A 14,198-nucleotide genomic window follows, 5' to 3' on the forward strand; every position below is an offset into this window, starting at 1 on the left:
TCAAAATCCTTGCTATCCTATCTACACAAGAGATTTCAATTTTTAGTAATGTCATATCTTCACATAGAAGCACAAAATTCATTGCATGAACTTCAATCGCACATCCTTTACTCACAATGTTTGAGGTCAATAGTGAGAAGAATGTGGAGGGAGAGCTCCTTGAAATTTCAAGTTTTAAATATGTCATACCTTCATGAAGAAGCACAATGCATTGCATGAACTTTAATCCCATATCCATTTAAGAAAAACTCTAACAAAACTCACAATGTTTAAGGTTAGTACTGAGATGGATATGGGGGAGAGGGTGAGCTTGAGCTCTATGCAAACTTCTTCACACACAGACACATAGACAAGCACATAAGAGAGAGATGGGTGGATAGCTAAATTTTATTCTTCTTCTTACTTCTCTACAACCATAACATAAAGATAATAGTATATACTATAAAGCAAAGTACTCTACTACTAAAACATACAAGGGCCATAGTGTTGTGAACCAAACTATAGGAGCTTACACACTAACTATGCCATAACTCTAATAACCAAAGTGGCTATCGTACAACCTATAAACCACTTGGGACAAATCAACCATAATCTCACCAAGAATCCAATGGGATAAGTGAGGAGGTGTCATCGTGGCGTGTCATCGATAGTCACACTAGTTGAGCTTGATATCTCAACACTCCCCCCTCGATCTCAAATCCATACCCACCAACACTCCCTCTCAAGCTCAACTCCATACTCTACACTCTAAGTAAGATTCTAAACATGTGAAGCTTCTTTGTACCACCAATGCCTTCGTAAAGATGTCACAGTCACCTGATCCTCTGTGTGCTGATATAAATCACCTACTAGAACCTTCTCCCTCACAAAATGATAAATAATAATATGCTTCATCCTAACATCATACACCGAGTTACTGGCCAACTGTATTGTTGTTCATGTTATCATAATAAAAAATAACTATCCTATCCATGGACTTACTAACCATATCTACAAGTAGCTTCTACAACAAAGCTATCTCACACGTTGTTCATGTGACCACAATAAATGATAACTGTCCTATCCATGGACTCACCACCTGTATCTATAAGTAGCTTTTGTAACCAAGCTATCTCATATGTCACCATAGCAACCCCCCTCTACTTAGCATCTATACTTGACAAAAGAAACAAAATTCTTCTTGGTGCTCCAACTAATAGCAGCACTCCCAAAAGAGAACATAAAGCCACTATTAGATCTCATGTCTAAGACACTCTAGCCTAATCTGCATTTGTGTACCCAACTGTGTCACCAATCTTAAATCGAATAGCTTAAATTTGGCTAGTGAATGTCATGTAAATCAAACTACCTATTATGTACATGTACATAGTAAGATCCTCCAAGAGATCGACTATATCTATAATAGGCAACCTCGTGTTTTGCCCCAATGGCATTAAGATTAGCTTGCACCTTGTCATCTCCCATACTTGGACAGCATATCCAAAGCATATTTCCTCTGCAAAATCCAAATCCCATCATGTGATCTAATCACCTGTATACCCAGAAAATATTGCAGCTCACCTAAATCTTTCATTTCAAACTTCTTCTTAAGAATCATATTAACGTCAAGAATGTCATCATCATTGTCACATGTGACAGTCAAGTCATCAACATAGATGACCACTAGCATAATCCCTTTGTCAGTCTTTCTCACATGAAAGTGAGAAATCAGCATTGGATATCTAAAATCCAATAGTGACAAGATCCTTGAGTCCCTATCTTGTCTAACCATGTTTCTAGTAAGTGCTTCTTCAAGCCGTACAAAACTTTGCACAAAATATAAACAAAATTTAAGTGTGCATGATCATCATATCCTTGTGGTTGCACCATGTAAACTTTCTCCTATAAGTCAACATGTAAAAATGCATTCTTTACATGTATCTAATGTAAAGACTATCCCTTAGCTGCAACCATACACTTGAATCATTACCAAGTATTCTCAACACTACTTTGGTTCTTTGTACACCAAGTGTGACAATAGTCCGAATCCCAAACTTCTCATCAAGACTCTGTTCTAAGCTAGTATTTCCATCAACAAAGGAGTAACATGCTAAAACATCATGCATTATTAATGGTTTCTTCACATTTTATTTTCCCTTGTGTAATACATGTGAACTTGTTGAATTTTCATCACCTATAGTACCACCACATGACACATCAAAATGCCTAACATTCTGCCTCAACGTGCCTGATCAAGATCTCATAATAGGCTCATTTGTTAAAGAACTCTCATGGTCTACTAAGTGGATTGTTGCTCTCAGCATTTAAGGCACCCATTTGATTCTTTTCTTCAGCCTCTATGGAATTTGTGTATGCCATCAAACACAGCATCCATGCTCACTCACATCTCACGTATAGTGGGGTTATAGCATCTACATCCTTTCTGCACAAGGGAATACCCAATACATATACATTTTTCTATCTTGGGTTCTAACTTACTTAGGACATAAGCAATACACCCAAACACTTTCAAGTGTGCCAAATTTGATTTTTGGTAATAAACTTTTATGCACGCATCATGCCATGAACTACTATAGTGGGCCTCCTATTCATGATACAAACTGCAATTTCTACTGCATAAGTTCAAAAAAAATGAGACATCCCTTTATCATTCATCAATGCACGAACATCTGTAATATACCTATTTTTCCTTTCTGTAATCCAATTTTAATGTGATATGCACCTACATGTAAACTACCTCTTTATCCCATGCTTTCTCTAATAGTCATTGAATTCATTAGAGAAACATTCTCTCCCACTGTCTGATCTTATGTATCTTGTTGGCATACCTTTATCTTTCTCTACCATAGCTTTGAAGCTTTGAAAGTGAGTAAACACTTTACTTTTCTCTTTCATAAAATACACCCACACTTTCCTAGCTCATCAATGAAAGATATATAATAATGGTAACGGCTCATTGTTTGATGTTATCTTTATTGATCTCCAAACATCAAAATGTACATCTAAAGGTCTTTGCTTACATGATTATCATGTGAAAATGCATGCTTAGCCTACTTGCCCAATTGACATGCTTTACACACTCTATGCATTCCATCCACTTTGAACTTTGGCAAACTTGTAAAACAATACTTTAGACTTGCGTATTCGTCAACCATTGAATATTGACATGTTCAAAGAAGTATGGAATCCCGAAACTAGGAAAATGTTTGCAATCACACATGTACCATGTGTAAACATTGCATCCTTTACTTGAGGCATGCTTACATCCACCAATGTAAACATTATGCCAACCATATTTCCCTTTGCAACCAAGCGACACTGGTTATTAAAATCTTCCACATAACATCTGTAAGAATTAAAGCTCACTCGTAGACCTTGCTCAATCATTTATTCAACAACAACCAAGTTCTTTGTTATGCTTGGCACATAAAGCACATCATCAAAATACTTCATTTTGTCCTCCTACATAGACAAAGAGATTTTCCCAACGTGTGCAATGGGATGTATTGTATTATCATATGTTTCTACATGACCTGGTTTTTTCAAATCCCTTAATTATATGAACCACTCACCTATGGTTAGAGACACCTAAATTAACATACCATACATCTTGTAAATCTACGGTCGTGGAACTAAGCATATGCTGCATCACAAAAAGTTACTCACTTCTATCTTCACGTGCTTACTTAACAATGCATAGTTCTCTTGTTGTAACTTCCCACTTTTTATGTCATTTTGCTTTTTATAGCAATCCTTTTTATATATTTTTGTTTACCATAGTAATAGTACTCTATGTTATTGTTACCTGCAATCACATGCACCAAATATGGTATTCTGTAGGCTAAACAAAACTTGCAGTAGTTTATGCACTCACAATAATCTTGTAATTTTTAATAATCCGTTTAACATATACATAAACAATTACCAACGATACTATAAACATGTTATGCAACCACTTTATGTGAATTAATCACATCTACCATATATGTGCAGATCCAAAAATCTATGTAGGCACCATTATACACAACAATCTACAGAAACACTGCATAGCTAAAAATTATCATTGTCCACACTTCTATAGAGAGTGCAAACCTTATATGACCAAAATGGAATCCAAAATTACTTTGAATGGCATTTGAGGTTCAAACATAATATACGCTATGCTTTTGCTTCACCGAACAAGGTTCTCCAAGATATGACAATGTCCCCTCTTGCTATGCCTACTGCCGCTGCTCAACTAGCAGCTACCTGTATAGATTTTCTTCTGAATCAAAGTGAAAGAGATGGAGTTACCCTTACCCGTGTACCGCTTACTTTGCTTACCGCTTGCTTGCCTTTAAGCTTCCTATGTAAACCGGTGCTCTAATACCATGAGAAGGATATGGGAGAGAGAGTGACCACACACACACAACTTCTCTACAACCATTATATCAAGATAAGAATACATACTATAAGAAAAAGTGGTTCATATTGTAAACCCGAGTACATGAGCTAGCGCTATAACTAGGTCATAACTCTTGTAACCTAAGTGGCTATCATATAACATGTAAACCACTAGTGACATATAAACCATAATCTCACCAGCCATGCAAGTGGCATTCTACTTGTGTAGTCATTCTACTTGTGTAGCCATTCTACTTGTGTAGTCCACCATTTGCCAAAGGGTTTGAGGGCTTTTGAAGCTCATTTCATCCCCTATCTACAGCTCAGTTTTGAGCTTATTTCATCAACTGTAGCGTTGGCTGGAAGCAAAAGACCAGGCGCCATTTTTTCTACTCACTCAAGCTTTCCATTAAAGCTTGATTTTTGGAGGTTCTTTTTGCTCAAATCATTCCTCCCTTGCTTTAATCACTCAAATGGTGTTGTGAATGCTTGTAGTTGATCTTTCTCTTGATTTTGAAGAGCTCCCATTCACATGAGGTAGCCATAAGCCTCATGCCCGTCAAGCTTCAACATCAACATCAACTTTTAAGCTTTCAAAGTGATTCAAAGTGTGCTTTTAAGCACTAATTGTGTTGTTTAACACTAATTACTCTATTAATCCAACAAAGAAAAAGTGTTCTTAAACACTAATAGTGTTATTAAACACTAATGGTGAACTAATCACCAAAATAAGTGTTATTTTATATTAAAAATGTGCTTTTTAGCACTAATTATATTTTATACACACTAATGGTGATATTAATCATCAACCAAAGTGTTGCTTGGTCTTAACCATCAAAAGAGGAGGTCATTTACATTAAGGAGGCTCTTCTTCATCAACATGGAGGCCGGGCACACACCATAAGTGCCACATTACAAGTCTTCATCGTCAACCGTTTCTTCTAAAGAGAAATGGTGCAACCATGAACCAATTGTCTTCACCTCATGAGTCAAAGAGGTTGAAGAATTCTAGTTTTTTCATCATCAAACTCAGATTTTTGAGTGGTTTTAAAGTTGAACACATGTACACTAAGTGTTCATCTTCAATGTTTATGTGTATTACCCTTGAGGCCCTTGTTTATAAGAGGCATAGACATGCCATAAGCCATATGTTCTCACTTTCCAAGCCCAAGGCATGTCATTCCGCTGCATATTCTGTATTTTCATCGTATAAGATGAGTTGTAAGGTTGAGCATAGCATCCCTAAATGCTCTACCTTGTCGTTTGTCGTCATGATTTTAAACATCTTTTGGCATTGTTTTTGTAAGAGGCATTGGCAATAATATGAGCCATGCCCTCTCCTTCTTGAGCCAAGGATGATCAACCTTATTGGTTTGAGCATTTACCTCAACCACTTACTCACTCTCATTAACCTTGTAACTTCAAACCCTAAAGGGTATCATTTAACCAACATGCATAAAAGCTATTGTAATTGTGGAGTAGACACTGCCCTTGACCAATCCATAAGGTAAGTGGTAAGACCCTTTCCCTTCCCTATTTAAATCTACCTCATTACTCATGGAGGAGATATATTATTCAAGGAAGCATAAAGCATGTTGGAGGACCATCTAAAAGCAAACCACTTAAGCAAGGGTGGCAGCCTTGTCATGATCATTGTGTGAGAATGGTCCAGGTGGAAAGCATATGGTCAAAGCAATGGCATGTATGTCTAAAGCATGTCATCTACAAGAAGTCAAGCAAACACAAACAGTGGTGTGCACCATCATCGAGGTGTACATCTTCATCGACAACAAATAAAGACTTAGATGGCATCAATGTATTAGCCTCTAAGGCTCTAGGAACACATTTATAAATCCTAGATAACCACACCTATATTCCAAACCTTGTACGCCTAATGTTATAAAGGCATCCTATGTCCAATACCACCTATTCCATCCTTCCATAGTTGGTATTGAGGGGGGGTATTAAGAGACTAAGGTTATGTAGAAGGGTGAGAGAAGGGTGTGAGTGTGAATGGACTTGAGGTCCACTTGTTCACCTATTTAAAGGTGAGGCCATGAGGCATTTTGTATGAGAGCAAGGCCTAGTTGTATTCATAAACAACTTAATAAGCAAGAGTTTATTCTTGTACTTTTTGAGTCTCTCCTCTCCATACTTGATCTAGCATGAGCACCACGTTTTCTCAACAATAAGTACGAAGGTGTCATCCTAGCGTGTCATTCATATTCGCACTAGTTGAGCTTGATATCTCCACAATTAAAGAGCCTAGAAACTCTCGAACTTCATAAAACTTATAAAACAATGAAAGCATACTACAATATAGAGCAAGTGCAACCGATATTAATAGGGAAAGAGAAAACAAGAGTAAACTTAAGGAAGGCCATTAGAATGAAGAGAATTCGACTTATATACAATGTGGTTTACATGTTCAATATCATTATCTTCTCATATATCAACAAATCCTAGAAAGTATTAGCCAACCATTCCTAGCTCTAGCCTAAAAGTGTGTGAACATATTTACCAACACCATACAAGTGTGTGTGAACATATTTTTTAACACCAAAAGAATCCTTCTAAGAGAAATCTGTTGGAGTTGTTCACGTGTGTGTTTTAGAACCCAATTGAGATTGTCTACTTAACCTTTTCACATGTCAATCAAATCTAGCCACATGGTCAAGGGTGACGAGTACAACTGATAACTTTGTATGTACCAAGCATACACTCATGCCATCAAGTTTACGAAAATCTAATGGCAACACCATTTTCACCAATATGCACCCACAACACATTTCAGCAATTAATTAAATAAATTTGTATGGATCACAAATGAAATGTATAAGGTTGATTTAAACGTATCAACATTGCATGCGATGTTGACATGTGTCAACATCGCATGCGATGCTTTTAGTCTCTTCTATTTATGGAACCTTGGACGATGTTGTTCTCCTTCTGCCTTTTGGAACCGTCACACGATGCCTTGCTTGGTGCCAATTGTGAGAGCATGGCGTTGCTACCGGTCAGGGTAACATTTGTCAACATCGTATGGAACCGTTTAGGCTCTTCTCCTTCTAGAACCTTGGATGATGTTGTTCTCCTTCTGCCTTCTAGAACCGTCACACGATGCCTTGCTTGGTGCCGGTTGTGAGAGCATGGCGTTACTACCGATCGGAGTTCTTATGCTTCTGGAAGCGTCTTGGATTCGAGAGCGTGGCTGCATCTGATGGCTTCACTAATGACAGCTGCATGTGTTCCTCTTTTGTAGCGTTGGTATGGTTGTGTTGTGCATGTTTCGATTCCTATTTGAGGTATTGCATGCGTTAGATTTACTATATGTTAGCTTATCAAAGGGTTGTCTTCTACAAGCTTCGATTCTTGGGCACGTATTTGTTTTGAACGTGCTTTGGTTCTTCGTCTCATTTATGGTATGTCCATGTGTACATGCTCTGCATGTCTCTGCATGATTGATATTGTGCAGTATTTAATAATGTCTGCTATCTCTGTCAAGTTAGTGCATTTCAGTAGCCTGCCATGCCACCAAAACGCAAGCCCCTTGATGATATTACTAATATCATGATGGTTGACCAGTGTCCGTCTCCATCCTTAGCCTTTGCTCGTACTGAGCAAGGTGGTCCATCTACCTCTGCACTCGTTTGTGATGAAGGTTTTGTGATGAAGGTGTACCATCATCATCTATTGTACCCCGTGCTCACTGCTTAAATTTTCCTCAAATCAACACCCCTCTTGAAGGCCCGCATAGTGTGTGTAGCCTCCCCACAGTGAAGAGCAAATCACGATCATCGTTTATCCCTTTTTTATCTATTAACGATCGTCTGGTGCTCATTTAATGTATCTACACTTGACGTTTTTTATTTATTTTACAACTAAATTTAACATGTCTTTTTGTAATTACAGAATGTGACGTTGAGCTAGTCTTTATCAACATAAAATTTTCTTATAGTCTAATTCATTAAAAGCATTATGTTGTTTTTGTCATTTCAATATGCAGCATCAACTATTATCACTATGTTTGTAAAACCCCTAATCACATGCATGCAACTTTTCTGCTCTATGAATTTTTTACAGTATGTTTATAAAACCCCTAATCACATGCATGCAACTTTTCTACTCTTTGAATTTTGTATAGTATGAGGGACTTCACCTTATTTTTTGAAGTTCCGCTATTTAATTTACTTGTTAAATTTTGTTATTTTTTACCAAAAATATCCTTTATTTTGTAACAAAAATATAATTTTTATTTCTTTTATCTTATCGTTGGTCATCTTTAAATCGAACATCAAAACGCATCAAAATTAAGCAAAAATGTCCTAATTTAAAATTATAAAAAATAATAAAGGATGAGAGTATTTTGATATGTGAATGTTGAGTATGTAATTTATTAATAATCTGAACATTTTATAAAATTTGATCAAAGGAAAAGAAAATAACTTACGTAAATGAATATTTCAAAAAGTATTAAATTTTTAAAAATGCTAATCGCTAAAAGTTTTTTATTTATTACTTTTTTTAAATCTAAAATAAAGTAATGAATTAATGATAAGCATCAACTGAATTCATTAATGTAAATAAAAGTAATTTAAAACGATGAATATTAAAAAATTTAAGATGATTATCGTGAAATGTTAATAAAAGTAATTAAAAACAATGAAGATTTAAAACTTAAAGATGATTGTCTTGACAAAAATTATAAAAATACTCTTAAATTTTAGATGATTGATCACATTCAAATGAAGGTAATTAAAATTACGTAAAAAGTTGATAATAAATCAACACCAATTTAAATCATTGTAATAAAATTTATGCTCTAAGAAATGGAGTTAAGAATAGGATAAAAAATATTTGTTTCATACACAAATTAATGTAATTAATATAAATTAGAAATGAAAAAAAATTGATTAATAGAGTAAAAAATCATAAATTAGACAATGGAAAATATTTAAAATATCAATGTAGAAATTTAGAGTAAAGATTTTAATCCTCTGCCATTTTGATCATTTAGAGTAAAGATTTTAATCCTCTTCCATTCTGCATGTTTTTTTGAAGGATCAAGCAAACTAGATGCAAAAGGGAAAAAACCAATTCAAAACAAAAAAAAAATACAAATTATGAACCTTCTGTACACAAAATCCCGTCTTTTTCACCTTTAAAAAAACAAGCATCTGTTACAATTGCTATAGGAAATAGAGATATTTACTTATCCTGTTGGGAATCCTTGGAGGAATTTGTGAGGATGGAGTGTTTAAAAGGTCTCTTTGCACTTGAGAAAGGAGGAACCTTAAACCATTTGCGCTTTCAAATGATAGCTAGTTTAATGGCACCATCCCTCTCATAAGGATAGAAAAAACTATAAAGAGATATTTAGGATGGGATTTGTTTAAGCCTGAGGGTGCACTAGTTATGTGTAAAGGTCTTAGACAAGTTAAGATACATACCCTCCAAGGAATGGCGGGTTATTGCATGAAAGATTTGCACAAAGCACACTTTAAATTTTTCTCACACAACATATCTACTCAGGAAATTACTAGAGAGCGTCAGCTATATGCCTTATATGGCCAAGTTGACTTGAAGAATAAAGCGTTCTTATCACCTATCAATCTTTTTGAAAAAGCATACATCTACATAGATAATTATATAGCTAATAAAATTGGCACATCTTTACAAAACACTCTTCTAAAAATGACTTGTACTGGAAAGTACTACCCGACAGCCTCGTGGATTATTCCGAAAACTGGGTCAAGTATGAGTAAAAAAAGATCTGCAATAGTCTGTAAAGTGATGAAACTCCCGCACCTGACTCAATGCATAGATATAGAAGAGATTTTCTTTGTCGATACTCCTCCTACCAGGTACTTTGACCCCATCAATGTAGGAAGCAACGAAGATTATGAAGAGGACAATGCTGACGGTGATGAAATCCAAGACAACAACAATGCTACACCAAGAAGTCAATCAAATCCAATAGTTATTGATGACGATCAACAACCACAATCACCACATGACTACAATACATCTTATTTATCCATATGGGAGAGAGCGTATAAATTCAAAAAAGCTATTGTAGATGGTGATGAATTTGTACCGCTCTCTCCAAAAATTTGCAAGTTTGTTGGTCTGACAGAAGAAGCATGTTTTGTTTAGTTTCATGCTTTACTTTTCCCCATATGTAATTACACCGCTTGTGCTTATAAGCTTTTATAATAAATAACACGTGGTTCTTGGAAATTTATTGTATAGTTGTTTTTAAAAGACACATGTATGATGTTCATTTAATTTTGATTTGGCGGTTCTTTTTGTTCTTATTTTACACTAACCATTTAATTTAATTTTGGATTTCGTATTTTGCACGGACCACATGTAGCATGCACCGAACTTTTAACCTTATAATTATAATATATATCTTATGATTTTTTAACTAAAATGAAAAATTATCTTGCAATAAGTTATACCTTATTACTAAAGTTACAAGCACTAGTTTACCTAAGGTTTTAAAAATATGCACCAACACCCCAAAAAAAAAAGGTTTGAGTGAATAGGGGGCAACAATGAGAAAAAAAGAAATTCCATTAATTAATGAATGAGAGGAAGAGGCAGTATTAAATTTGTTCGGTTAAGGTAGAGAAATGGAGAAACAACAACATTGGCATTGGCGACGCTTCCAAAAAAAAAAAGTTACGTTTCCAACCATGGCAATCTCGTAGCAACAGTTACCCAATTTCGAGCAGGAAAGCATGATTACTTGGTTGTGAGCGATGGTGGATTGGTCGATGAGGAGGGTGTTATGAATTGATAAAAGGGCTAGAGCTTGTCATCCTTGCTCGTCTTGATAGCTAGCGGCATGGCACGCTCGTTCTACGAGGCAGCTTGGGATAATACACCCTTCTCAAATGAGCGACTGCTTGGGTCCTCTCGGTGGCTGGTGACAGTCTACGATCCTATCATACCCCCTGATGAACTCTCTCGATCAACCACAACGTCGACTCTGAATAGGGACTCCTATGGTGCGCCGGACTGCTGCGCCTCATGTCCAATAAGCTGGAGTCCAAAATGTGTTAAACGTATTTCTCCTTCCTTTTTGGTTGCGCGCATGCAGTGCGCCTTGTTGAATTTTCGTTCGTCGTTCTCTGGTCGCTGCGCCATGCCTCTGCTGGCACCCATGTTGATCTGTGGTTGGTCGATGCGTTGTGCCTTGCAGATTTTCTGTCGGTCGTTTACTGAAAGGATGTTTCTCGTCGACCTTCTCTTCACAACTATCTCTGCATGCTTCGGATTTCTTTGGACCTGCCATACCGCCGTGCATGGAGTTTTGTTATCGACTTTTCCGATTGGATTCACTTTTGTGGATATGGATCGCCTTTTGGATGATTTAGATATGGCAAGTTATGGTCCCCTTGAGAGAGTGCATCTCCAACCATATCGGCCAAGCCGGCATCCAGATCGTCAACGCCTGCTGGGAACTGTTCTGCCTAGAGCATGGAATTCAGGTATCCCTCAAATGCTATAAGGTAATTTATTTTGATTATATTAGCTTGATGCATAATCCTTCTATTTTTGTAATTTTGTTTGCAGCCCGATGGCCAGATGCCGAGTGATAAGACCGTGGGAGGGGGCGACGATGCTTTCAACACCCTAATTGCAGTAAATTGAAGCAAAATTAGGGCTTGTCAGTATTGCTCACTGTGGTTTTTGCGTACATTGATGGTTTTGTTCTTTTTTTGCTTAGGGATCTTATTGACCCAGATTGAATTTGCATGTAATACTACGTAGGTTGCCGGATTCTGACATTTAATGTTTACTCTTGATGGGGCTGCTAGAGAGTTTGTGGGTGTGATACCAAGTATGAAAATTCTAACTCCATAGGAATTTTCTTTGGTATATTTAAAAAATATCTGTGGTGACAGAATTTTGATCGGCCTTGTCTCTGTGGAGCTATGATTTTTTCCGAATAGGAGAGTGAATAGGAGAGTGAATAGTAATTACGTGTGTGTAAGATCACTTTATCGTTCATTCAATTACGTCATGTAAGGCACAGGTTATGAATCAAACGTTACGAAAAGCAGCTAATCTCCAACCAGCACACATCTTTTGACCCTAATCCTAAAGCGGATCTGTCAATTGCAGTCACGTTAGGGTTTTCAAATTCTCTGTACACCATTTCGAAAGCCTAACCCTACAGCTCACCCTAACTCTTGACCTAATCCTAATTAGCGATACGCAGATGGCAGCTTCTCCTAAAGCTAGTAAGGTAGCTCTTATCAAGAGAATGAGAAAGGAGGCCAACCAGCTTTGCAGCCGAGTCTGTCGGTCGATACCGTGTGTAAAAAATTCCTGGGTGCTATTTCATTCATTCTAGTCCAAACTAATACAAAACAAGAGGGAGGGCAATCTCCTCTTTCAACGTAGTAAAGAAGCCTCTGAGGAGAATCATATCCTTGCAGAGGGCTTCATGTTCAGCGAAAGTGGTGTTGCTAGCGATGCAAAGGTAAGGAGAAGAACGCCATCCTCAAGAAGGGTAAAGGCGTGGTCCTTCAGGATATGCCAGCATACAAAACTGAGTATTGAAATTTCGAATAAGGGATAGAGTTAGGGTTGAGGTCTTGTGACAAATTTAGGAAAGCCTAGGTCCGAAAAGGCATGCAATCTTTGTTGCATGTGTAGGAGGTCTACATCATAAGGGTACCTACGCTAACCCTTGCTTGGGTAGTAAGGTTAGGGGAGCCCTAGGATTAGGAAAAGCAAGTGGATTTAGGTGGCTACGATTCAAATTTAATAAATTATTAGGGAGTTTTGGGTTATTTTTTATTCATTGTGGTTTAGATTGAAGAGGCTTACTCTTACCATGGACATGCTGGATCATAGGTAGTCTTGTATAGGGTCCCCGTGGGTAAGCAATGGTGGTATGGGACGCTAGGGTTTACTAGTGAGAGTGCCCTCGGCTCAAGGGGGGTTCACAAACACAAACCTACAGTTGCATGGTGAGCTTGCATGCACCCTTCTTCGTTTGTACTAATCTTGTTTATGCATGTGTACTGGGTGATCCTTGGGAGGAGTCCCTTACAGTTTGTCTCGAAACCAACCTAACCACAAAGGTGGGAAAAAGCAAGGTTTGTGTGTCGTTTGTGTTTTTCAGGTCTCACCTAATCAAGGTATCTCTCGGTCACCATATTGTGTTTTGATCCGCCAAGAAGTGGATGATTTTTCAAGTGTGCATGGTGTAGGAAACAATATCCCTGTTTGAAGAAGAAAACCCTGGTTCTCTCTCTCTCTCTCTCTCTCTCTCTCTCTCTCTATAGTTCGTAGACATTACAGCAAGTTTTGTGGATATTTTCCATGGCACGTGCATGGTCGTCTAGCATGGGCGAACACCTATATATTGATTGCAGCCAGACATACGTAGAAGCGATCGTGTACATGTTTCATAGGGATAGACAACGCAGCTTTCGTGAAGAGACCCTGTTCTAAACTCCTAGTTTGAACTTTTCAATACTCTTACATAAGCTACAGCAAGAAAAGACTCAAGTCATTGGATACGAAGTGAATACCAGAGGGTTGGCCCAAAGGCTCACAAAAGCCACCGAATGGGTCCAATTATCAAACGCTCTCTCCAAAACACGACTTTTGAATATATATATATATATATAGAAACGTATAGAGGAGGAAGAAGAGCAGCATGAAAAATGTGTTAGAATCAAAAGGAAGAACGTTGGTGCTCTCAAAGGCCAAGGTGCAGGCCATCACACATTTCACTGTAGGATGCTTTCTTGCTATTGTGCCAAGTTGGCCAAAATGCCCGGTAAGAT

At 37.3% G+C, this 14,198-nt stretch overlaps 1 protein-coding gene across 2 annotated transcripts; it reads left to right on the forward strand.

Moving 5' to 3' along the window:
* The first annotated feature begins 10,627 nt into the window (after positions 1-10,627).
* On the forward strand, positions 10,628-12,369 carry LOC147640577 (uncharacterized). 2 transcript variants are annotated; one of them, XR_015268054.1, is made up of 3 exons: positions 10,628-11,882; positions 11,968-12,061; positions 12,166-12,369. XR_015268054.1 is itself a non-coding variant. In XM_086813122.1 (2 exons), the coding sequence occupies exons 1-2, from the start codon at positions 11,237-11,239 to the stop codon at positions 11,988-11,990; spliced, it is 669 nt and encodes a 222-aa protein (XP_086669248.1). In that variant the 5' UTR covers positions 10,632-11,236; the 3' UTR covers positions 11,991-12,369. The 2 variants fall into 2 exon arrangements, 1 of the variants encoding a protein (XP_086669248.1); XM_086813122.1 differs by having other exon boundaries at positions 10,632-11,882; positions 11,968-12,369.
* The last annotated feature ends 1,829 nt before the right edge of the window (positions 12,370-14,198 follow it).

The sequence above is a fragment of the Cibotium barometz genome, chromosome 2 (assembly GCF_041138505.1).
Source record: "Cibotium barometz isolate CiBa-2024 chromosome 2, ASM4113850v1, whole genome shotgun sequence".
NCBI classification, from domain to species: Eukaryota; Viridiplantae; Streptophyta; class Polypodiopsida; order Cyatheales; family Cibotiaceae; genus Cibotium; species Cibotium barometz.

Excerpts from the sequence above, each read along its gene's own strand:
- LOC147640577 (XM_086813122.1), top strand. The coding sequence starts at position 11,237 with ATGGCACGCTCGTTCTACGAGGCAGCTTGGGATAATACACCCTTCTCA. Across the intron at positions 11,883-11,967 it reads GCCTAGAGCATGGAATTCAG|CCCGATGGCCAGATGCCGAG; the intron begins GTATCCCTCAAA and ends TTTTGTTTGCAG.